A 27,267-nucleotide genomic window follows, 5' to 3' on the forward strand; every position below is an offset into this window, starting at 1 on the left:
TGGTTCAATTGAGAGGTATAAGGTCAGGTTGATAGTAAAAGGCTTCGCACAGGCGTATGGGGTAGATTACCAAGAAACTTTTGCTCTTGTTGCTAAAATGAACACCATTAGAATTTTGCTATCATGTGCAGCAAATCTTGAGTGGGACTTGCAACAGTTTGATGTAAAAAATGCATTTCTATATGGTTACTTAGAAGAAGAAGTGTAAATGGAAATTCCTTTAGGGTTTGAGGATGAGAAGACACTGTGGAAAAGTTTGCAGATTGAAGAAGGCTTTGTATAGTCTAAAACGATCACCTAAGGCATGGTTTGACAGGTTCAGTAAGGCAATGATTTCCTTTGGATACTGTCAAAGCAATGCTGATCACGCCTTATTTATGAGATACTGTAGGGGCAAAATCACGCTACTTATTATCTATGTGGATGATATTGTGGTAACTGGTGATGATAAGGAAGAAATGGCTCATCTAAAGGAGCGCCTAGCACAGGAGTTTGAAATTAAAGATTTAGGAAGGCTAAAGTATTTTCTTGGAATAGAGGTTGCCAGATCAGGTAAAAGAATTTTTGTTTCTCAAAGAAGTACATTCTGGATCTGTTGGAAGAAACAAGAATGTTGGGCTGTAAACCAGCAAAGTCTCCCATTGAGGCAAATCATAAATTATAAGCTAGAGTTGGAAAATCAGTAAATTTAGGGAGATATCAGAGGTTGGTTGGCAGACTGATTTATTTTTTGCACACTAGACCAGACATAGCCTACGCAGTGTGTTTAGTGAGCAAGTATATGCATGATCCTCGTGAATCTCATTTGGAGGCTGTTTTCCGCATCTTGCGATACTTAAAATCTGCACTTGGGAAATAACTTCTTTTCTCAAAGTATGGTCACCTTCAGATTAAGGCGTTTACAGATGCAGATTGGGTTGGATCTCTTGATGAAAGAAGATCAACATCAGGTTACTGTACGTTTGTTGTTGATAATTTAGTCACTTGGGGAAGCAAGAAGCAAAATATGATGATTAGATCCAGTGCATAGGCTGAATTCAGAGCAATGCTCAAGGTATCTGTGAATTATTGTAGTTGCGGAAGGTGAGGGAGGAATTAAAACTGCTGAAAGCTAGTGGTTTGTCTTTGTTTTGTGATAAAAAAGCTGCCATCAGTATAGTTCACAATCTAGTACAACATGATCGGACCAAGCACATAGAGATTGACAGACACTTCATAAAAGAAAAAATTGTGGATGGTTCATTAATGTAGAAAGAGATGATTCTCGTTGATTTCAATTAATCTGTACATGGGTATATATATACAATTGATTCCTATAATTGTGTTCTACTAATTAGGAAGAAATCCTAAACAAGAAATCCTAAATAGGAATACAGAATACAGAATATACAGAGAAATAATATAGTGATTGACTTTTCATAACACTCCCCCTCAAGTTGGAGCATAGACGTTAATCATGCCCAACTTGTTACAAATGTAGTCAATCCTAGCTCCATTCAGAGCTTTTGTGAAAATATCTCCTAACTGCTCTCCAGTTTTGATGTGTCCTGTTGAGATGATCTGTTGTTGAATCTTTTCACGAATAAAGTGACAATCAATCTCAATATGTTTGGTCCGCTCATGAAACACCGGATTAGAAGCAATATGAAGAGCAGCTTGATTATCACACCATAATTTCGCAGGCAGGGAGGTCTTAAAACCTGTCTCATCTAGTAATTGAAGTATCCACATTACCTCACATACTGATTATGCCATGGCTCTGTATTCGGATTCAGCACTAGATCGAGAAACTACACTCTGCTTCTTGCTTCTCCAAGACACCAAATTTCCTCCAATAAAAACGCAATATCCGATGAGTTGACCTTACATCAACCTTAGATCCAGCCCAGTCGGCATCTGAAAAACATTCAATATTCAAATGCCCATGATTACCATATAGCAAACCTCTTCCTGGAGCGCCCTTCAGATAACATAAGATTTGTTCCAAGGCTTCCCAATGAGCAACAGTTGGGGAAGACATAAACTGACTTACCATACTAACGGTATAATCAATATCAGGACGAGTGACTGTAAGGTAGTTCAATTTTCCTACCAATCTCCTGTATCTCTCTGGATCTTCAAATAACTCACTATCCCCTGCTAACAATTGTAAAGTTGGAGTCATTGGTGCGCTACAAGGCTTAGCACCTAATTTTTCTGTCTCTGTCAATAGATCGAGGACATATTTTCTTTGAAACAAGAAAATACCCTTCTTACTTCTTATAACTTCAATACCCAAGAAATACTTTAACAATCCTAAGTCTTTGGTCTGAAAATGAGTTTGGAGGAAGGTTTTAAGAGATGAAATACCTGCAGAGTCACTCCCAGTGATGACAATGTCATCCACATAGACTACCAAGAGAATTAGACCAGCCTCAGATTGCCTATAAAATACTGAGTGATCACACTTACTCTTTTGCATACCAAATTCCTGTACTGCTTCACTGAATCTCCCAAACCATGCCCTAGGACTTTGTTTCAAGCCATAAAGAGACTTCCGAAGCTTACAAACTTTACCCAACTCCCCCTGAGCAACAAACCCAGGTGGTTGCTCCATATACACCTCCTCCTGAAGATCACCATGAAGGAAAGCATTCTTGATATCCAATTGATGCAGGGGCCAATCATATGTAGTTGCTAAAGAGATAAATAAGCGAATAGAAGTAAGTTTAGCTACAGGAGAAAAAGTATCAGAGTAATCAACCCCATATGTCTGAGCATATCCTTTTGCTACAAGGCGTGCTTTTAACCTAGCCACAGAACCATCAGGATTTACCTTTACTGTAAATACCCATTTGCAACCAATAGCTTTCTTATCAGTGGGCAAAGGCAATAGTTCCTATGTACCATTAGCATCTAAAGCCTCCATTTCCTCTTTCATAGCATCACACCAGCCAGGATGAGACAGTGCCTCACCAACAGTATTAGGGATAGGAACAGAGTCTAAAGAAGTAACAAAACACCGAGAACAAGAAGACAATTGATTATAAGAAACAAAAGAAGAGATAGGGTAAGTACATGAACGTTTACCTTTACGAAGAGCAATGGGTAAGTCTAGATCGTAATCGGGATCGATGAAGTACAGGATCTCTCAACGAAGTAGCTGGTGGAGAATCTGAGTCAGGAATCTCCAATCTCCTGGAATAAACATGAACAACGGGAGGTCGAGTAGGTCTAGAGACAGAAGGAACAAGCTGTGGGAGAGGACTAGACATTGGTTGGATAGTATATATTAAGAGATCATCCTCCTCCCCCTGACTCTCATACACAGATGATGGAGGAAAAAATGGAGTGGACTCAAAAAATGTGACATCTGCAGAAACAAGATAACGATTAAGAGTATGAGAGAAACAACGGTACCCTTTTTGGAGCCGAGAGTACCCAAGGAAGACACATTTGAGAGATTTTGGATCCAATTTAGTAACCTGTGGACGGACATCACGCACAAAACATGTACAACCAAAAATACGGGGTTCAATAGGGAACAAAGATTTTGTAGGAAACAAAGCAGTATAAGGAATATCCCCATTAAGGACAGAAGACGGCATACGATTGATCAAAAAATATGCCGTAGAAACTGCATCCGCCCAAAAGTGTTTAGGTACTTTCATCTGAAAAAGAAGAGCACGAGTTAGCTCAAGAAGATGCCGATTTTTTCTTTCGGCCACACCATTTTGGGATGGAGTATCCACACAGGAAGACTGATGAAGAATGCCATTTTATATCATATAAGACTGAAATTGTGCTGAAAAGTATTCTTTGGCATTGTCACTTCTTAATATGCGCACAGAAATATTAAATTGAGTTTTGATTTCATTACAAAAGGCACAAAAGATAGAAAACAACTCAGAACGATTCTTCATTAAATATAACCAGGTAACACGAGAGTAATCATCAACAAAAGTAACAAAATAACGAAATCCAGTTTTAGAAGTAACAGAACAAGGACCCCAAACATCAGAATGAACTAACTCAAAAGGGGATGAAGCCCGTTTATTGACTCTAGACACAGAAGGCAAACGATGATGTTTTGCAAACTGACACGACTCACATTCTAGTCTCGATAAAGATGAAATTGAGGCCACGACTTCTTCTGGTAGACAAAGAAGGATGACCCAATCTACAATGAGCTTCAAGAGGTGTTAAGGTCTGGAGCAAACAAGCGACGCGGTACATGATTTTCGAATGTAGAGACCACTGACTCGCGTCCTCTACCAATAATCGCCGTCGTAAGATCCTAAAACAAACACCGGTCAGGAAAAAGGAAATCGAACAATTTAAGGTACGAGTAAGTTTACTAATGTAAAGTAGATTAAAAGAGAATTTTGGTAGACACAAAGCAGAAGACCAAGAAATTGTGAAGTCGGGTTGTGATTCAGCCTAACCCATGACACAAGAAGTAGAACCATCGGCTAAAGTAATGATGTTGGAAGTGAGATTAGGTGAAAAGCGGATAGAAGACTAGAATTACGTCATGTGATGCATGCACGAGAATCAATAACCCATTTGGATGAGGAAGACACAAGGCATGTAGTGGATTTACGACTCGTGATCGCGATGTGAGGGGAATTGGTAGGCTTTAGAGATGCACGATCTTGGGAAAATTGTGCAAAATCATGCGGATACCAAAATAGTTTTCTCAGAGGAAGAATCAGAGAATTCTCTCACGCCATATGTGCCATCTGTGATCGCTGATTTTTCTTCTGAAGTTGCGGACAATTATATTTTGTATGGCCAGGCTCGTGGCAATAATAACTAATGACTCCTCTTGAGTCCTGATTAGAACTAGCCTCTCCATTACGCTGATTAATTCTGTTGCCTGTAATTCCTCCTCTACTTCCTCTTCTATTACCCTGTTGTCCATTTGGATTACGGCTAATAAGAGCACTACTGACAAGCTGTGAAGATTGAGTACTCTCTGTACGAAGGACCCGTGTGAACGTTTCATGCAAAGAGGAAATCTCGGAGCTGGAGAGAATCGAGATTTAGCGATCTCATACTCGAAGGAAGGTGCAAGAAAACTCATAATGACCATTTGCTCCGTTGGGCTCTTTGAACTTTCACATCAGGACTAAAAGGCAACAATACATTAAGTTCCTCATATACCCGTTTAAAATCCATAAAATAAGCCGTGAGATACTTATCCTCTTTCTCAGCACGGTAGAGTGTTTTACAAACATCATAAATACGGGAGATATTCCCTTTACCAGAATACAGAAAATCTAAGTAATCCATCAATTCCTTAACAAATTCACAGTGATTAATTAAACTAATTACCTCACTGTGAATCGAGTTCCGAAGCTGCAAAAACAACCGAGCATCCTCCCTTAGCCAAGTTTGTCGTGTATCATCAGTGGGTGGATCTTTAGTAAGGTGATCATCCTTATCAATGCTACGCAAATAGACCCTAACAGTCTTACTCCACTCCAGGAAATTCTAATCATTAAGTTTGTGTTCCGTGATCTTAGTCATCACCGGAATCACATCAGAAATAACATTCTTATTGTCTGCCATTTGTTGAGACAAAGAAAACTAACCGAAACGCTAATCCAAAGTGCTTATAGCAGCAAAATAATCCAAAATCACAAATCAAGCAAATACCGAAATAGGATCTGAGAGCCAAACCTCAGAAGTCCTTTAATGGTGTACTGGATCAGGCAACAGCACACAGTGGTGGAATGAGGGGGTTGAGACGACGCCGGCGATGTTGATCGGGGTTGAAACGGCCGATCGGCGGCCAAGGTCTCTCCTGAGCTGGGTAGTGAGAACAAATAGTCACCCTAGATTGATGACCTGCTCTGATACCATGTAGAAAGAGATGATTCTCGTTGATTTCAATTAATCTGTACATGGGTATATATATACAATTGATTCCTATAATTGTGTTCTACTAATTAGGAAGAAATCCTAAATAAGAAATCCTAAATAGGAATACAGAATACAGAATATACAGAGAAATAATATAGTGATTGACTTTCCATAACAATTAAGTGTCGCTTACGTAGGTTCGAAAGTCCAGTTAACTGATGTGTTCACTAAGGGATTAAGTTGTAAGATGTTTCATACCCTAGTTTGCAAGTTGGGCATGTGCAACATACATGAACCAACTAGAGGGGGAGTGTTAGAATCCCTTAATTAGTGCATTAGCTGTAAATTAGATTATAAATTATGGATATTTGTATTTGTTAGCTTTTATTATTTTCCTATTTAGGTTCTAACTTTTGTGTATAAATTAGAATCATTGTAAATCAATTGATTGGTGTGAAATATACACAGAAATTTTCAATCCTCTGATTTCAACGGAGGGAGAGAGAGAGAGAGAGAGAGAGAGAGAGAATGAGACTCACTGCATGGAGAAGAGAGAAAGTACTTGCTTATATGAGGGAGAATTGATTGCCAACCTAGATTGTTTAGCCTGTTCTTGATTATGCAAAAGCTAGCTTGGGGTTGCATGTAAGATTCTCACTTGAGATCTGATCAGAATCAAGTAAACTTGGCTTTATTGTTCACTTAATTGAAATTGGGATTTTTTTATTTTTTATTTTTTATGTTTCAAATTGAAGTTTAGGGATTCTATTGTTACAAGGGGCTAAGTTTAGGAATGGGTGAAAACTATTGGTACCTAGTGTTCACTCTTTGTTGGCTTCATTTGGTCTAGCCCCATTTTCCATCTTTTGTGTATGTGGCTTGATTAATAGTGTAAGCTCCTTGCTTATCTGCTGCTAATTTGCTTGTATGTGTTATCCTAAGTTTGCTGTTGCTTTGGAGTGCTTCATTGTTTTGTCCTGGTTTAGTCGTAAAGAAAAATATTCTGGATGTTATCTTCCTTCTCCATTTTAGTGAGTATTTGAATATATTCCTCTCTAAAAAGAACAAATTGTAAGATTCAATGCTATACAAAGTAATTCAGTACATTAGGTTAAGTACTCCGACTTATTAGTCTTTGATGGGAATTCCTTTCCCCAACCCCCCTAATCCCAATTACTAGAGGAAGGGTCGATGAAGAAGGCAAAAGCATGTTGGAACAATTAATAATCTAGTCTTGGATATGATTTATGTAATAATCAATTGCTGCAGGGTGAAGGAGAGCAAAAGCACGTTGGCAAGATTGTAGAGTTTTTCAAAACAACAGATGGAGAAGATTATTTTAGGGTTCAATGGTTTTACAGAGCTGAAGATACAGTAAGCAGATAAATATTGTTCTCTATATGCTGGTTCAATTTATGATGTTTAAAGCTATTTGAGGATTCCTTTTGGGTATTTGTTTCCTCAGGTTATAAAAGATGAGGCTGCTTTTCACGACAAGAAGCGTTTATTTTATTCATCAGTAATGAATGATAATCCAATAGACTGCATTATTTCAAAAGTCAGTGTTGTACAGATACCACCTATGGTATGTTTCAGCTTTGGTTCTTTCTCTAACTTGGAATGAATTTTTTCTTGGCTGACCACTTTATATTCTGAAGTTTTTGAAAATACTTTCAAGGAACTCTCAATTAATTGATGCTGCCTCCTATATTGTGGAATTAAAATGTTGCTTTTTTCAGATAGGTTCAAAGTCTCGTTCCACTCCTCCATCTGGCTTCTATTTTGACATGGAATACAATGTGGACTATTCCTCTTTTCAGACGTTGCAGATTGGTAAGTATTTAATCCATTCATGATACTGAGTTGTTAGGTGTTCATTTTACGAAAGTTGTTGTATGTGGATTGTGGAATAGGTGGGAAGAGGTTCCCTGATTTAATGAAAGGTCTTATCTTGATTAGACTGTGGGAGCCAAATGATGATAAATGATAATCCAAAATATTTAAAATGAAGATGTTCTCTACTTGATTTAGTCAATTTTGATTTGATTGCTGTCTTATGGTTTTTAAATTTGTTGTCTTAAAAAACAATTTAAAAGAAAAAAAAAGTTATCGTTAGCTTCATTAAGGCGTTGCCTCGTCGCCTGACGCCTCTGTTGTTGGGGTGGTCGCCTCCCGGAAGCATGGCCAGGCAAAGCCAGGCAAGGCGCGAGGTGCTAGAGAGTCGCCTTGCCTTGCTTGGCGCATCAGGGCGCCTTTAACAACACTACTAGGGAGTGCTGAAGTTTGTCGGCAAGGTTTGATTGTTGAGCTTAGGACTACTCCACAAAAAATGGCTTAAGTCAATTGGGCTTGGCTCCCTCTTGCCTATATTCTCTTTCAATTTTTTTGTAGCTAATTGGTATGGGACTCCAACAGCATTCAAGGCATTAAAGAAATTGAATTTCTGTAAGGGAAAAGTGGTAAGAAGTTAAAAGAGAGAGGAACTGAAAGAGATGAATGTGGTGGAGGAGTAGGGTTAGTAGCATTTGTGGGGCTAAAATGATTCAACTTAATATTTGGTCAAGTAAATTGAGCCAAATGTGTATAATTGAAATAAATTTCTCTGTGCACACTTTCACACAAACAAAAAATTAAAAAAAAAAGAGAACCTTAGGACATTGAAATAGCAAAATTAAAAAAGTTGAAACACAATTTTCGAAAGGGGAAAGGATTGATAATGTAATGGAGAGAGAGTGGAAGTAAGAAGATTTAAATGAGGTCAATTCATGGTTTTAAATAAAGACTATGTTTTGTAAAGTCTGTAATATAAAGGTTTTTTTTGGATACTGTTTTTGTTAACTCTATTACGTAAAGGGAAAAAATTTGTTATCATATTGGCCATTAGCATTGTAAGACAATCTAGAGGCTTTCTATTTAGTAAAAGCCATTATAGCTGTTACCATATAAAAAATGCCAACTTTTTTTTCTTTCCCTTTTTTGAGGTAGCGAAAGATCACCACTCTACCCCAAACAATTGACAACCTATTTTCTTAAGTATAGCCCTTTAAATATTGGTTTTCATTTCTTTAACCCACTCCAAAGTAATTTGACATGTTATTGAAGATCAAGAGAAAGAACTTGTTGAATGGACTAAGGAGTTATTAGTTAAGGTCAGATTTATGTCCTCAATCTGTTAATGTTAAGGTTGATGAGTGGCCATACTAGACTAGATAAAGTCCATAATGAGAGTATTAGAGAAAAGGTAGGAGTGGTGCCAATTGAAGATAAGTTGAGAGAAGGGAGATTGAGATGGTTTGGTCATGTGAAGCGTAGACATACGGAGGCTCCAGTTAGACAAGTAGAGCACATTAGGTTAGCGGATAGAAAGAAAAAAAAGGGGTAGACCTAAATTGACTTGGAGGAGAGCAGTACAACATGACCTAGAAGTATTACACATTTATGAGAATTTAACCCAAAATCGTTTAGAGTGGAGAAAGCGAATCCATATAGCCGACCCCAAATTTTTAGGATAAAGGATTAGTTGAGTTGAGTTGAGTCTGTTTCATGCTAGTTAGTGAAGATAATTGTTAATTAAAGAATATAAATCATTGGATTTAAGGTTTTTATTTAATGTATTTATGCTTTTAGTTACTTGAATCTCTTTTTTTAGTTGATTCTACTAATAGCTATTAGTTTCATACATTTTGCAAAATTTTCTAAAAAATTTGCCTAGTTGAGTTCCTTGACTGCATCAGTAACAGTAGGCTGCAACCATTATGTAATGACTGCAACAACCTCTTTTCCATGACACACAATATAGGAGTGATGTTATTTATTAAGGATAAAATGGTTCATTATAGTATTTAGCAGGTAAATTCTGTCAACTATAACTTTTCATTCGGAGACTTGATTGCTTAAAATAAAAGTTTAGATAATAAAATAGCAAAATTTAAGAGGTATAGACACTACTTGATTTACCGTTATCTTTCATCAATAAAAAAATGGTTATGGTAGGTTATAGGGATCTTTGTTTCTTATCAGTTTAGCTAACATTGTTTCTTCACTGCTACTGCTACTTTAGTTCCTTTTCCTTAAATTTTTAGCATTAATGTTTTGATAGTGCTATAGTAGACCGCCAAAGTGTTTGATAAGACCTTTGAGAATTGTAATGGGCTAGGTCGAGGGTGGGGGCGGGTTTTGTCATTCCTTTCCCTAGTCCACTCCTTAGAGCATCCAGCTCAACCTCACCCTAGGCCTTAGAGGGGCATAAAATTTTTCCGCCATCCTCCTCACCCTTATTGGGAAACAAAATTCCTCAACTAACCACACCTCACCTTGCTTTGTCCTTTCCTTAAATTATGCTCTTTCATTTTTATTCTTGTTTTTTTATTTCTTTCTTTATGTTAGAATGTTACTTGTTGTACATTGGCAAGAAAAGGAAAAAAAAAAAAAAAATTTAAGGGCCATATAAGGTTCAAGACAGCCAATCCAAAATTGGCTTAGGCCATTTTGGTGGAGGTGTGCCAAGTCGAAGCCCAATTATAATCGCGGGGCTGTTTTGTGCTCCAACTTGGGCTCAAGAATTCCAACACTGAATTAGAGCCTCTCTAATCAAAAGGTCTAAAGTTTGACTCCCGATTGGCTCCATTTATTAAATAAATGTTTCAACACAAGCTAAAGTGAGTATGTGGATAACTTTCAACAACTGTTTCTGAACTTATATGGTTGTAACACCACAGTGCTTCAACTTTAAAATGTAACATGAAACCCTCTAAACTTTCAAATTTTGCACAATAAAATCCCTCTGACTTTCAGTTATTGATTGTCCAGTTAAAAACTGACGTGAATAGCTCCCACATGATGCTTAGTCAACATTTCTCTCTCCTCTCTTATGCAAAGTGTAAAATTATTCTCTCTACATGTGAAAAATTATTTTGTCTACAAAGAGAAGAATGATTCAATTTACATATGGCTTGAGAGAGAAAAGAGAAATACTGACTAAGCTCCATGCTAGAACTATCTAGGTCAGCATCTAACTGAAAAACTGATAATGGGAGGTTAGAGGAATTTTACTGTGCAAAATTTGAAAGTTGATGGGGTATTATGTTACATTTTTAGGTTGAGGGACTGCAATGTTACAACTAGATAAGTTTAGAGATAGTTGTCAAAATTTATCCGTGAATATGTGCTTATTCATGTTTCATGTCTAATGGGCATTCATATGCAAAGTGCATTAGAGATATGTAACTATTCTTGGAGCCCTTATCTATAAGTTTGAGCTTTTATGTTGAGTGGTTTTTTGACAATTTACTTACAAAAACTGATTAAAAATAAAATGTATGCGATCGATGAAACAAGTTATAAAATCTTAAGTCATTGCTAATCAACTTTTCAAATAGTTTTACAAAAACTTAATACCTAATAAATAACATCTTTATGATAATATATAAATTTATGTCCTTGATCAAATAGCACAACTCATTAGATGATCCTACATCATATGATTGAAAAAAAAAATTGTTATGGAAAAAGGTTCTAATAATTACTACATCAGATTTCAATGGATCTATGCTTCATGTAGGGTGTAGGAATAAAAAAAAAAGGTAAAATTCTAAAGGCAATCAAAATAACATATGTATTTGTTAATTGTCATTGAACTTCTCATAATAATGAGGGCAATAAGTTTAGTGAAGCATCAAAATTGAAAAGAAAATAGGCCTAATTATGAAAAATTAAAGTTGTTTAATAAAATGAAATGCAGTGATAAGTTAAATTACCATTAGGATATTTATCCATGTTTTAGTAATATTATTATGGCCATAAAGCAAATGCTCCTATGCGAAAATGTGATAAATTAGTGATGGAAAGAGTAAGGAGCAAAATGGTGAGACCTAAAATGACATGGAAAGAAATAATTTATAATACCCAATTTGAAAAGCCTAGTTTATTTATTTCATCTCTTATTTCTTGAATGCAAGTAATCTGTTGACAATCTCCCTTTTCTATAACTTCATGATATTTATGTTGCTTTTGCATTTTTGGGAATGGTCTTGTTATTTCATAAGCTTACAATCGGTTCTAGAAAGCATACATAACAAATAACTTTGAGGAAATATCGCAACGTGTCTTGGAACTCATTCATTTATGATTTTCTCTGTCTTCAGATGAGTCGTTCAACATACATAATTCATTGACACGCAATGCAGCTGAGCCTTTTTCCAAAACATCTAGTAATACTTCATTGGAAAATATGGCCAATTGTGAAAGTTACAAAGCAGAATTGGCCCTATTAGATCTTTTTTCTGGTTGTGGGGGAATGTCAACAGGGTTATGCCTGGGTGCCAAACTTGCCTGTATTGATCTTGTAACGGTACTTTCTTTGAAATATGAAAAGTTTCATTTCCTGGTTTTCATCTTAAAGCTACTTCCAGTTTATTCTTTAGTTTCCTATTTCTTAGTTTCTACACTTAATTTTAGAGATGGGCCCTCGATAGTGATAAGTCCGCATGTGAAAGCTTGAAGCTAAATCATCCGGAAACACATGTGAGTATATAAAAAATAAGTTTGCATGTTTATTTGATTTCTTTTTTGAATGCTTGGAATTATATAAAATGGCATTATGCTTTTTTTATAGGTTAGAAATGAAGCCGCTGAGGATTTTCTTGAACTGTTGAAGGAATGGGAAAAGCTATGCAAAAAATATGTAGTCAAGGACGTAGAAGGTATCTATCGATTAAGATCAATGACTTCGACAATAGCCAATGAAAATGAAAATAAAAGTTCTCCAAAGGATGATGATATCCCCCCCGGTGAATATGAAGTTTCAAGACTTGTTGATATTTGTTATGGCGATCCTAATGAGACAGGAAAACGTGGATTGAAATTTAAGGTACCTCATGAAAAATGACATTTTTTTATCTATTTACTAGATGGTGAAATTGAAAATATAAGTTTTAAAAGCTTGATGATTTGAGAAATATATTATTTTATTTTTGCCACTAGTGATGTCTCTAAACTAATCAATATGCCATTCCTGTAAAAATACAGAAGAAGAAGAAGATGAAAAGGAAGAGAATTGGAATGAATTACTTGATTATTCGCTCAAGCATCTTGGGTTATACGCTTAGAGATAAATTAAGTATAGAAGGTTACAATCAATTGCATATTCATAACACACCATCACTTACATGATTATGGCGCACAATCACTCACATGATTACATTAATCATACAGCCAGTAGTCTAACACTCCCCCTCAATCTAGACTATACAAATCATATGATCTTAGCTTGTTAAAAATGTAATCAATTCGATGAAATATCAGAGATGTAGTATGATATTTTCTAATTGGTTGTTTGAGTTGATGAAACTAGTGGCCATACATCCTAACTCAATCTTATCTGATAAAGTCATAATCCACCTTTATGTGTTTTGTCCTTTCGTGAAAAAACTAGATTAGAAGTGATAGTTAAAGCTACTTAATTTTCACAGATCAACTTCATGTAATTGATATCCCTATGCTTTAGTTCTTGAAGAAGTTGGGTGATTGTTAGATAATTGAGTTTCCCAACAAGTCTTTGTTATCATCTAGGATTTATCAGTGGCTCCCTTTGCCTAGGAATTAGTTTGACATTTGGATTCATGGAAGCATCCACACGTATGCAGTCCAACATACTAGTTTCCTCCAATATATCTGCCGCATATTTCCTTTGTGAGATTGTAGCTCCAATACTAGATTGTGCTAATTTGATTCCAAGAAAATACTTCAATTTACCTATGTCTTTAGTTTGAAAGTTACTGAACAAGGGTTGTTTTAATTAAGCAATGCCATCACAATCATTGCTTGTTATGACAATATCATCGACATAAATCACCAAATAGATGTTCTTATGATGAGAAGTGTGACGAGAAAATAGTAAATGATCAGCTTCACTTCGGGTCATCCCAAATTGTTGGATAACAATATTAAACTTTCCAAACCATGTCTTTGGGATTGTTTTTATCCCATAACAATAATCATCAATTTCGTCTTGTATTTTTTGAATTGCATCCCATAACTCATCTTGTACCTTAAAATTATCAATATGATCTTGTAATCTTTCAGTCCACATTATGATTTCAAATTAAGGAAGCTTAACTCATTGAAGAAAACTGAAATTTTAGTAATTTAGGAGTCATTTTCATTAGAAAAAAAAAAAAATGCAGCAGATTCCTTGACCTAACCCAATGGATTTTTGTAGTTGGAAGACGGACAACAGTTTCGACAATAGAGATGGGAAGATCAGTGATTGGAGGAGGGCTGAGGAGGGTCAGATGTTAGAGAAATCTGAAAAACTTGCAGGTCTAGATTCGGGTCAAGATCTGACCCGGTCAGATCTTTTCCGGGAAGTTGCTGGTGATCGGAAAGGAGTCGAAAGTGTCGCCTGGATGTTGCCGGTGGATTGGAGGTGGCAGTGCTTGGGTTTGATGGCGGGATGGTGGTGTATAGTGGGGGGTGGGAGTGCCCGATGGGTTGTGCTGTTTCTGGTTTTGTAAATTTTTTTTTTTTAACAGTAACTAAGGAATTTCGAGGTGAAGAAGGTGGCAGTAGAAGGTTTCAATGTTTGTGGAAGCTTTAGATTAAAGTTGGGCTCTAATACTAAAATTGATGTAGAACAAACAAAGAAAAATAAAGAATTAGGAAAAATCAAGGATCAATCCTTGAAAGAGAGAACTAATTCTCAAGATATTATTGATCTCATAACAATTGTCATAACAAAGCTTGTCCAATAACAATAGCAACCCTAGGTCTTATTTATAGAATAAGGAATCCCAATCATATTAGGATTTTATATCCTTAATTCAATTATAATTAGGAATACTAAATTAAACCAAAAGAAATTACGAAATAATAAAATTCCTAAATAATAGACTTAATATAAATAAAATTCCTAAAGAATAAAACTCTTAAATTTCATAATTTTACATGGAATATAATTCCTAAATTGTATTAGGAATATCATCTTCCTATTCTGCATTAGAGGGTCTTCAAAATGCCATGGGCTGGAGCATAGTGGCCAACTTGCAGTTGTTGTCCTTTAAGAACAACAAGCCATATCCCATGATCATTTCTCAGCCCAAAACCATCTGCATCCTTTGTTATCCGCACAAGTATACCATACACCAGGCAATGCACTGCTCTCACTTGCATAACACCTTGGAGGTCTCGGTTTATCTGTTCAGTGAAATTGATCGTGTGCTCTTCTTCTGTGCTGACATGCAATTTCAGTTCTCTCCTTGGGTCCTCACGTGAATCCAACGTAGAATAATGTAGGGAGAGTACAATGGTGAACTCCCTTTACTGCTTTGTGTTGGAGTTGGTATATTCAACAATTTCCTTTTTCAAGTGCATCTGATGGTCATCCCTAAGATTGTCATAAGAAGTGATGGCTATAAAGGCCCCAAGTTGTTGGAGAAAGTCCTTTTGTAAGTGTTCCCATGATAGGTGAGGAATTCATTGCTGAAGCCCGCAAAATCAGTAACCAAGATAAAATAAATCTTCAGTACCAAAGATTTTGAAATAGTGCTTTGCATGCACAATCCATCTCATTGGGTTTACTCCTTTGAATCTGGAAATGAAATCCTTCGTTGCTGGCAATGAAGTTTCAGTAAAGGGCAAAGCTCTAGTTGTAGGTCTGGTGGCAGAAGCATCACTAATCAATGTGGCATGTTGAGATTGATTGAAAAGTTTTTGTTTGTCTGCTATTGTGATGCCGTGAATCAAAGAGGTGAGCATGTTCTTTATCTTGTTGAATCTCTGTTCTTGCTTATTACAAAGGATTGTTAGATTTTCCGCTAGGGAAACCATTCTCCTCTTTATCTTTTCTAATCAGCTCTCTGTCTTCTCTATTCTATTCTCCATGGTGGTTTGAGTATATGGCAGGTCGGACCAATTGATAGAGTTAGGAGCAATAAAAATATAAAATACTTAAATGGAGAAGAAGAACTGTAGTTAGTATTGCAAGGGAAAATGACAGAATGCCTTTACAATCAGTCTCTCTCACTCCCTACTTAGCTCACTTACAAATTCTGAAAAAGAAACTAAAAGAACAAGAACAATGGCTGAATCAGCTCCTAGGGAAGATCCCTGTGTAGAATACTCTGCCCCTCTAACTAGAGAAATTGTTGCATTTCCAGATGCGTCCCTTCATTCCCCCCTTTTCCTCTTTATACTAATTTGTGTCCCTTTTTGCCAGCTTTTCTGTTGCATGCTTCCACCCCAATATTATCTCAACAAACCTTATCCTTTCTGTTACCATCTACTCTAGAAGACTCCATATTCTTATCAATTTCCCTATCAAGTCACCTCTTCAAGGGGAGTATAAGGAAAAAGAGGAAGATATCCTTTTCATAACTAGGCTATTAGGGCTTCAAGGGGAGATTGTTAGACTTGGGTCATGCCTTAGTAATGAGGCATCTAACCAAGACCAACTACCTCCTCAAACCCTAGGGAGATTGAATATATTGAATTTGAGAACCTACATATGTCGGAATAAGGTAGATACAACCATTGAGCTTGATACACCCGATCAACCAGCATCCCTGGAATTAGTTCTTGTAGAATGTGGTGAGTCTTCTTTAATTCTTGATGATTCTAATTATGTTTCTGAGTTTGATTCTAGTTCTACTATTAATGATTTCGATGTTCTCATTGCTCTTAGGGCCAACCTCATCTAATAATTGAAGTGTTCACATTATCTCACACACTGATTATGCCATAGCTCGGTGTTCTGATTCAGCACTAGATCGAGAGACTACGCTCTGCTTCTTACTTCTCCAAGATACAAAATTACCTCTAACAAAGACATAATATCCGATAGTTGACCATCTATCAGCCTTGGAACTTGCCCAGTTTGTATCTGAAAAACACTCAAAATTCAAATGCCCATGATTACTATATAATAAGTCTCGCCCTAGAGCTTCCTTCAAATAACTCAAGATTTATCCTAAAGCTTCTTAATGAGCAATGGTTGGGGGAGACATAAACTGACTTATCGCATTGACTGGGTGCATAATATTAGGACGAGTTACTGTAAGATAGTTGAATTTACTTATCAAACTCCTGTATTTTTCTAGATCTTCAAACAACTTAATTATCCTCTATTCCAAGCTACAAATTTGGGGTCATTGGTGCATTGCAAGACTTAGCACCTAATTTCCCCGTTTCTGCTAGTAGATCAATAACATACTTTCGCTGAGACAATAAGATGCCTTTCTTACTTCTCATAACTTCGATACCTAAGAGATACTTAAGTAGGCCTAAGTCTTTTGTTTGAAACTGGGTCTGAAGGAAGTATTTAAGGGTTGAAATACTTGCAGAGTCATTCCTATTGATAACAATATCATCAACATACACTACTAGTAGAATTAGGCCAGCCTTAAATTGCTTATAGAACACCGAATGATCGCACTTACTCTTTTGCATATCAAAATCCTGTATTGCTTCACTGAATCTCCCAAACCAAGCCCGAGGACTTTGTTTCAAGCCATAAAGAGACTTTTGAAGTCTGCAAACTTTTCCCAACTCTCCTTGAGTAATAAATTCTGGTGGTTGCTCCATATACACCTCATCCTGAAGATTACCATGAAAAAAAGCATTCTTGATATCTAATTGGTGCAAAGGCCAATTATATGTAGCTGTTATGGAAAGTCAATCATTATATTATTTCTGTGTATATTCTGTATTCTGTATTCCTATTTAGGATTTCTTATTTAGGATTTCTTCCTAATTAGTATAACACAATTATAGGAATCAATTGTATATAAATACCCATGTACAGATTAATTGAAATCAATGAGAATCATCTCTTTCTACATGGTATCAGAGCAGGTCATCTCTCTAGGGTGACTATTTGTTCTCACCACCCAACTCAGGAGAGACCTTAGCCGCCGATCGGCCGTTTCGACTCCGATCAACATTGCCAGCGTCGCCTCAATCCCCTCATTCCACCACTGTGTGCTGTTGCCTGATCCAGTGCACCATTAAAGGACTTCTGAGGTTTGGCTCTCATATCCTATTTCGGTATTTGCTTGATTTGTGATTTTGGATTATTTTGTTGCTGTCAGCACTTTGGATTAGCGTTTCGGTTAGTTTTCTTTGTCTCAACAAATGGCAGACAATAAGAATGTTATTTCTGATGTGATTCCGATGATGACCAAGATCACGGAACACAAACTTAATGGTTCGAATTACCTGGAGTGGAGTAAGACTGTTAGGGTCTATTTGCGTAGCATTGATAAGGATGATCACCTTACTAAAGATCCACCTACTGATGATACACAACAAACTTGGCTAAGAGAGGATGCTCGGTTGTTTTTGCAGCTTCGGAACTCGATTCACAGTGAGGTAATTAGTTTAATTAATCACTGTGAATTTGTTAAGGAATTGATGGATTACTTAGATTTTTTGTATTCTGGTAAAGGGAATATCTCCCGTATTTATGATGTTTGTAAGGCATTCTACCGTGCTGAGAAAGAGAATAAGTCTCTCACGGCTTATTTTATGGATTTTAAATGGGTATATGAGGAACTTAATGTATTGTTGCCTTTTAGTTCTGATGTGAAAGTTCAGCAGGCCCAACGGGAGCAACTGGCTGTTATGAGTTTTCTTGCAGGCCTTCCTTCAGAGTATGAGACTGCTAAATCTCAGATTCTTTCCAGTTCTGAGATTTCCTCTTTGCATGAAACATTCACACGGGTCCTTCGTACAGAGAGTACCCAATCTTCACAGCCTGCCAGTAGTGCTCTTATTAGCCGTAATCCAAATGGACAACAGGGTAATAGAAGAGGAAGTAGAGGAGGAATTACAGGCAACAGAAGTAATCAGCGTAATGGAGAGGCTAGTTCTAATCAGGACTCAAGAGGAGTCATTTGTTATTATTGTCATGAACCTGGCCATACAAAATATAATTGTCCGCAACTTCAGAAAAAAAATCAGCGATCACAGATGGCAAATATGGCAGCAGAGGATTCTACAGTATCTTCCTCTGAGAAAACTGTTTTGGTATCTGCAGAGGATTTTGCACAGTTTTCCCAGTATCAGGCATCTCTAATGGCATCTCTAAAGCCTACCAGTTCCCCTATCACTGCGATCGCTGAGTCAGGTAAATCCACTACATGACTTGTTTTTAATCTGGCTATAGAACCATTAGGATTCAACTTCATTGTAAAAATCTTTTTGCAACTAATAGCTTTCTTATTAGTAGGCAAAGGCATCAGTTTCAATGTACCATTTGTATCTAAGGCCTCCATTTCCTCTTTCATAGCGGCATACTACCTAGGATGAGATAATGTCTTAATGATTGTTTTAGGGATATTTATAGAATCTAAAGAAGTAACAAAATATCGAGAAGGAGAAGACAAATGATCATAAGAAACAAAAGAAGAAATAGGGTAAGTATATGCACGTTTACCTTTGCGAAGAGCAATGAGAAGATCTAGAGTAGGATCATGACCTGTGGTAGTAATTGGATCTTTCAATGAAGAAGCTGGTGGAGGATCCGAGTCCGAAGTCTTCAATCTCCTTGAATAAACATGAACAACAGGAGGTCTGACTGTGACTGGTACAGAAGGAGGAGGAGGAGGAGGAGGAGGAGGAGGATTCTGTTTGACATTACAAAAGGAGGAGGAGGAGGAGGAGGATTCTGTTTGACATTATATACCAAAAGATCATCTTCCTCCCCATGATTCTCATACACAGATGTTTGAGGAAATAATAGAATAGACTCAAAAAACTTAATATTAGCAGAAATAATATAACAATTAAGAGTTGGAGAGAAATACTTGTATTCTTTTTAGAGCCAAGAATATCCAACAAAAACACGTTTAAGAGACTTTGGATCCAATTTAGAAACCTGTGGACGAACATCACACGTAAAACAAGTACAACAAAAAATATAGGGTTCAATAGGAAACAACGATTTAGATGGAAACAAAATAGTATAGGGAATGTTCCCATCAAGGACAGAAGATAGCATGCGATTAATTAGAAAACATGCTGTAGAAACTGCATTAGCCAAAAAATGTATATGTATAGGTATCTTCATTTGGAAAAGAAGGGCCTTAGCTACCTCAAGAAGATGTAGATTTTGTCTTTCGATAACACCATTTTGGGATGGTGTATCAACACAGGATGACTGGTGAAAAATACCATTTTGATTCGTATAGGTATGAAAGTGCTAAAAAAAAAAAAACTCTTTAGCATTATCACTTCTTAACATGCATATAAAAGTATTAAACTGAGTTTTAATTTCAACATAGAAAGCATTAAAGATAAAAAATAACTCAAAATGATTATTCATTAAATATAACCATGTAACACGAGAGTAATAGACCACAAAAGTAACAAAATATCTAAATCTAATTTTAGAAGTACTAGAACAAGGACTCGAAAAATAAAAAATGAACTAATTCAAAAGGGGACGAAACTCATTTATTGACTCTAGGCATAGAAGGTAAACGATGATGCTTAGCAAACTGACATGACTCACATTTTAGTACTAACAAAGACTGAAACGGAGGACATAATTTCTTCAAGGTAGATAAGGAAGGATGTCTCAATCCATAATTAACTTCAAGAGGAGTTAAGATACTAGAGCAAACAAGAGATCACGGCTCATGTCTATAAAGGATGTCGAGACTACCTGACTCACGTCCTTTAGCAATAATCTTCTTTGTTGTAAGATCTTGAAACAAGCAATGGTCAGGGAAAAAAAGAAATAGAATAATTTAAATTTCGAGTGAGTTTACTAACAGAAAGTAAATTAAAAGAGAAGTTAGGTAGACATAAGATAGATGTAAAGGATATGGATGATGTTGGATTCGTAGTTCCAAAACCCATGACACACGAAGTAGATCCATTACTAAAGTAACTATAGAAGGGAGAATAAAAGATTGGAAATCAGATAAAAGATTAGAAATCAGATGAAAGATTAGAATTACCTGTCATATGATCTGTAGCACCAGAATCAATGACTCATTTGGTCGAAGAGGATATAAGGCATGTAGTGGATTTACCTGACTTAGTGATAGTAGAGATTGAGGAATTAGTAGGCTTTAGAGATGCCTGATATTGGGAGAACTCTACAAATTCTTCTGCAGACACTGAGATAGTTTTCTCAGAGGAGGAAGACACTGTAAAATCTTCTGCTACCATATTTACCACATGGGATCGTTGATTTTTTCTATGAAGTTTTGAACAATTATGTTTTGTGTGTCCAGGCTTATGGCAATAATAACAAATGACTCATTGAGAGTTCTAATTAGAACTAGCCTCCACATTACATTGATTATTTCTGTTGTTAGTAACCCCTCCTCTATATCCTCCTTTATTTCCTTGTTGCCCACTCATATTCCTACTAAGAAGAGCACCATTAGTGGGTTGTGAGAATTGAGTGCTTTCTATACAAAGGACATGTGTAAAGGTATCATGCCAAGAGGAAAAATCTTAGAATTAGAGATAATCTAAGATTTAACAGTCTCATATTCTAAGGGTAAACGAGCAAGAAAACTTATAACAGCTATTTATTCACGTTGAGCTTATTGCACCTTCATATCAGGACTGAATGGTAATAAAACATTAAGCTTTTCATAAATACATTTAAATTTCATAAAATATGTTGTAAGAGTCTTGTCCTGTTTCTCAGGTCGATAAAATCCTTTGCAAACATCGTATATGCGAGAAATATTGCCTTTGCCAAAGTATAAAAATTCTAAATAATCCATCAATTCCTTAACATACTCACAATGATTAATAAGACTCATTATCTCATCGTGAATTGAATTTCAAAGCTGTAAGAACAAATGGGCATCTTCCCTCAACCAAGCTTGTTTGGCATCATCATTCGGTGGATCATATGTGAGATGATCATCTTTATCAATGCTTTGCAAATAAATCCGAACTGTCTTGCTCCATTCCAAGTATTTCAAGTCATTGAGTTTGTGTTTGGTGATTTTTGTCATCATCGGAACTAATTAGGAATTATAGACTTGGTCTCACCCTTAGCCATTGTACTTCAAATATCCACAGTCCACAAATAACCCAAAAACTGCCTCCAGTTAGTAGATCCCTTTGAAACAGTAACTCGAAAAATAAGATTTTCAAGCACCATCAGGAACGAAGCCTCAAAACCCAACACAACCTATAGGGATGGAACCACCAAGTTAAGGTGACGTCGGGAGAAGTGGTCTGACCACCAAACATTGTTGGAGAACACCACACGCGCAGTCATGTGCCAACGTGTGGAACATGAACCAGAAACCAAAAGTGGCGCGTAGAGGCCATTCACTCCAAGTTCAGTCACCGGACTTTCAGGGATGGCCGGTCGACATCTGGGTCACCTCTTGAGGTTGGCTGTGAGACACCATAGTAACCCTAGTGGGTTCTCCTAAGTTATAGTGGTTTGAAAGAAAATGGGGGAACGGAAAAAAATTCTCAGGAACAAGGAAAACAAGGTTACGGACCATGCTCTGATACCATGTGAGAGAAGGTGTTTTTCACTTCATTCAAAAGATGTTATACATAGATATGTATATATACAATTGTCTCCTACACTAATGTGGAGTTCTACATGGACTGAAATTCTACATTGATTAGGAATCCTTTTCTAATAAGGATATCCTATAAGGGTCAACTTCTTATGGGGAAAGACTTCTATAACAGAAGGAAGCATGCCTTGATCCAATATAGAAGATAGCTATTAAAAAATGAGATGTGGGATCTTATTTCTTTTCCATTGGGAAAGAGACCAGTGGGATGCAAGTGGGTGTTCACAATAAAATATAAGGCAGATGGTTCCATTGGAAGGTATAAGGTTAGGTTAGTGGCTAAAGGTTTTACTTAGACATATGAGATGGATTATCAGGAGACTTTTGCCCCTGTTTCATAGATAAATACCATCAGAATCTTGCTGTCATGTACAACAAATCTTGAACGGGACTTACAACAATTTGATGTAAAGAATGCTTTCCTGCATGGAGACTTAGAGGAGGAGGTGTACATGGAAATTCACCCAGAGTTTGATGATGATAGAACCAAAGGGAAAGTTTGTAGGCTTAAAAAGACTTTGTATGATTTGTAGGACTCACCCAGAGCATGGTTGACAGATTCAATAAGGCTATGATCTCCTTTGGATACTATCATGATACTTTATTTATGAAACACTATAGAGGTAAGATCATGCTGCTTATTGTTTATGTTGATGACGTACTTGTGACAAGAGATGATAAGGAAGAGATTGCTCATCTAAAAGAACTCTTTGCTCTGGAGTTTGAGATTAAAGACTTAGGTAGATTAAGGTACTTACTGAAACTAATGTATTTGAAAGAAATCTTTGTGTTTTTCATATATAAAATTCTCTGTACAAGCTCCTATTTTATACAAGTGATTTATCCTAACAAGGAAACTAAGATAAATAGAAAATAATAGTATAATATGAAAGAATAGTCAAATAAGATCATAATAATCTGCTATCACAACAAATCAGGGATTCCAACACTCTCCCTTAAGTTGGTTCATGTATATCACACATGCCTAACTTGCAGACTAGAGTATGAAACAAATTACTGCTTAAGCCCTTAGTAAACACGTTGGCCAACTGTTCTTTTAAAGAGACTCTCAAAATTCCATACACTATTTTTTCTTTTATGAAGTGTCGATCGATCTCTATATGCTTGGACCGATCATGTTGGATTGGATTGTGTACTATGTTGATGGCAGCCTTGTTATCACACAATAAGGATAAATTGTTTATCTCTGATAGCTTCATTTCTTTCATCAATTTTTGTAAGCATAATAACTCACAAATGCCTGTACTATAGCCCTGTATTATGCTTTTGCACTAGATCTAGCTGTCACATTTTACTTTTTTACTTTTCAAGTGACTAGGTTACCACCAACAAAGGTTCAATAACCCGTTGTAGACCTTTTATCATCAAGAGATTCAACTCAATCTGCATCTATAAAGATTTTTATAGGGAGATGGCTATGCCTTGAAAAAGAAGTCCTTTTCCAGATGCAGATTTCATATATCTCAAAATACGGAAAATAGCTTATAAGTGAGCTTCTCTAGGATCATACATATACTGGCTCAATAGACTCACCACATAAGCTATGTTAGGTCTAGTATGTGAGATATAAATCAATCTCCCAACCAACCTTTGATATTTCCCTAAGTCAACTGATTCCCCAACTATTGCTTGTAAATCTGTGATTAGTTTCAATAGGTGATTTTGTAGGTTTAAAACCCAACATTCCTGTTTCTTCTTGGAGGTCTAAAATATACTTCTTCTTAGAAATGAAGATTCCTTTGTCTAATCTAGCAACCTCTATCCCAAGGAAGTATCTTAATTTACCCAAATCTTTAATCTTAAACTCTTAAGCCAAGAGTTTCTTTAGATAAGTAATTTCCTCCTTATCATTTCCTGTTATAATTATGTCATCAACATAAATAATAAGGTGATTTTACCTCTATAGTGTTTCATAAATAGAGTATGATCTGCATTGCTATGACAATATCCAAAATATATCATGGCCTTACTGAATCTATCAAAGCGTGCTTTAGGTGACTGCTTCAGACTATACAATGCCTTTTTCAACTTGTAAACTTTCCCTTTGGTTTTATCATTATTAAATCCTGGATAAATTTCTATATATACTTCCTCCTTTAAGTCTCCATACAAAAAAGCATTTTTTACATCAAATTGCTATAGGTCCCACTCAAGATTTGCTGCACATGACAACAAGATTCTGATGGTATTCATTTTTGTAATAGGGGAAAAAGTTTCCTAATAATCCACTGCATATGTCTTGAGTTAAGCCTTTAGCCACTAACTTGGCCTTATACCTTTTAATGGAACCATTTGTATTATGTTTAACTATGAACAACCACTTGCATCCCATTGGTTTCTTTCTCAATAGAAGAGAAACAAGATCCCATGTCTTATTTTTTGCCAAAGTTCTTATATCCTCTACCATAGTTACCTTCCATTTTGGGTCAAGACATGCTTCTTTCCAACCTTGTGGTATAGAAACAGATAAGATAAAAGCTCTATAGAAAGGAGACAATGAGTCATAGAAAATAAAATTAGAAATAGAGTGTTTAGTAAAAGCCTTGACAATTTTTTGAAGAGCAATGGAACATTAAGAACATCAATAGTAGTATTCAACTAAGAAATAGAAATAGGATCTTTAGGAAATAAAGGATACTTACCACATTCTTTAGGAATTGATTCATGGGATGCTGGTTGATTAGGTGTATCAAGTTCAATGACTGTATCTCTTTTATTCCGATGCATGTAAGTTCTCAAATCCAATTTATTTAATTTTTTTGGGGTTTGAGGAGGTGGTTAGTCCTAATTAGATGACTCATTATTAAGGTGTGACTCAAGCCTAATAGTCTCCATCTGAGGTGGTTGATTCTGGTAAGATGGCTCATTACCAAAGTGTGACCTAAGCCTAATAGCCTGATTAGGAAAAAACACCTCTTTCTTTTCCTCCTCATGCTCCCCTTGAGGAGATGACTTGATAGAAAAATAAGGCTTAGATTCTCTAAAGGTAATATTCATACTAATAAAATATTTCGTAGCAGGAGGATGATAACATTTATAGCCCTTTTAAGTACCAGAATAACCTACACATATACATTTAAGAGCTCTAGATTCTAACTTCTCAATATTTGTTTTGTGGACAAAACAGACAAATCTAAAAATTTTTGGAGGGACAGTATAAGAAATATGGCCTTGTAAAACCTCTAAAGGGCTCTTAAAGTTTAGTGTTCTCAGAGGCATTCTATTGATAAGATATGTTACAGCAAGAATTGCATCCCCCTAATAAGGTGTAGGAAAATTCATAGTAAACATAAGAGATCAAGCTACCTCTAATTAATGTCAATTTTTTCTTTTAGATATCCCATTTTGATCACTAGTATTGACACAACTAGCTTTATGGAATATACTATTTCAATCCAAATAAGCATGAAAAACACCTTTAACATATTCCGTGCCATTATTAGTTCTTAAGATTTTAACCTTAGCATCAAACTGTATGCAAATCATTTTATGAAACTGCTGAAAGCAAGAAAAAACTTCACTTTTTGCTCTCATTAAATAAACCCATGTCAACTTGATGCAACGGTCAATAAATGTGACAAACCATCTATCCCCAGACAAAGAAGTAATTTGGGTAGGTCCCATATATCAAAATGAATAATCATTAAAGGGGCCAAACTTCTATTATCTGTTGAAGGATAAGACTGTCTTGTACGTTTAGGAAATTCACAAGTATCACAAACTAGTAAATTTGAGTTGCAACTTCTAAATAAATTAGGATATAAATTTTTTAAAGCGAGAAAAGATGGATGTCCTAATCTCCTATGCCACTGAATAATCTCCTTATTAACACTTATAGACTGTCCTAACAAAGCTTGGTTTGCTTTGGGATTTGAGGAATTACAACCGTCATGTAGAAAATATAAACAATCTCACAATCTACCACTACCAATCAGTTTCTGTCGAAAATATAGAATTGGCAAATTTCTTCATATATTTTTTTTTTCACTCTCAAAATTGATTTACAATGATTCTAATTTATATACAAAGGCTAGAACTAAATAGGAAACTAATAATAGCCAATAAATACAATGATTCCTAATTACATTCTAATTTACAGCTAATTTACACTAATTAAGCGATTCTAACACTCCCCCTCAAGTTGGTTCATGCATGTTGCATATGCCCAACTTGCAAATTATGGTATGAAATACCTTACAACTTAATCCCTTAGCGAACACATCAGCTAACTGGTGTTTCAAACCTACGAAAGAGACACTTAAGAAACCATTGACAATTTTTTCTTTTATGAAGTGTCTGTCATTCTCTATATACTTGGTCCGCTCATGCTGAACTAGATTGTGAACTATACTGATGGCAGCTTTGTTTTCACAGAACAAGGATAAATCACTAGCTTCCAGCAGTTTCAATTCCTCCATCAACTTCTGTAACCATAATAGCTCACAAATACCTTAAGCCATTGCTCTGGATTTTGCTTCTTACTTCTTGCTTCTTGGTTCTTGCTTCTTGCTTCTCCAGATCTAGCAATCACATTTTGTTTCTTGCTTCTACAGGTGACTTGATTACCACCAACAAAAGCACAGTATCCAGATGTCGATCTCCTATTATCAAGAGAGCCAGGCTAATCTGCATCTGTAATGGCCTTAATCTGAAGATGACTATGCTTTGAGAAAATAAGTTCTTTCTCAAGTCCAGATTTTAAGTATTGCAAGATGCAGAAAACAGTCTTCAAATAAGATTCATGAGGATTATGCATGTACTTGCTCACTGACCCACTGCAGATGCTATGTTTGGTCTAGTGTGTGAAAGATAAATCAGTCTGGCAACCAACCTTCGA

The 27,267-nt window shown here is 36.1% G+C and overlaps 1 protein-coding gene across 7 annotated transcripts in view; it reads left to right on the top strand.

Moving 5' to 3' along the window:
- The window catches only part of LOC110644048 (DNA (cytosine-5)-methyltransferase CMT2), a 68,851-nt gene that overhangs the window by 26,214 nt on the left and 15,370 nt on the right, over nucleotides 1-27,267 (top strand). For 6 of the 7 annotated variants that reach the window (XM_058141044.1, XM_058141041.1, XM_058141042.1 and 3 more), the window contains 6 exons: nucleotides 7,117-7,221; nucleotides 7,313-7,432; nucleotides 7,587-7,680; nucleotides 11,991-12,196; nucleotides 12,304-12,369; nucleotides 12,461-12,715. In XM_058141044.1, coding sequence (XP_057997027.1) covers nucleotides 7,117-7,221; nucleotides 7,313-7,432; nucleotides 7,587-7,680; nucleotides 11,991-12,196; nucleotides 12,304-12,369; nucleotides 12,461-12,715 — 846 coding nt within the window. The remainder of the gene's footprint in view (nucleotides 1-7,116; nucleotides 7,222-7,312; nucleotides 7,433-7,586; nucleotides 7,681-11,990; nucleotides 12,197-12,303; nucleotides 12,370-12,460; nucleotides 12,716-27,267) is intronic. The other variant, XM_058141043.1, reaches the window with a different exon arrangement.

Source organism: Hevea brasiliensis, chromosome 18, assembly GCF_030052815.1.
Source record: "Hevea brasiliensis isolate MT/VB/25A 57/8 chromosome 18, ASM3005281v1, whole genome shotgun sequence".
NCBI lineage: Eukaryota > Viridiplantae > Streptophyta > Magnoliopsida > Malpighiales > Euphorbiaceae > Hevea > Hevea brasiliensis.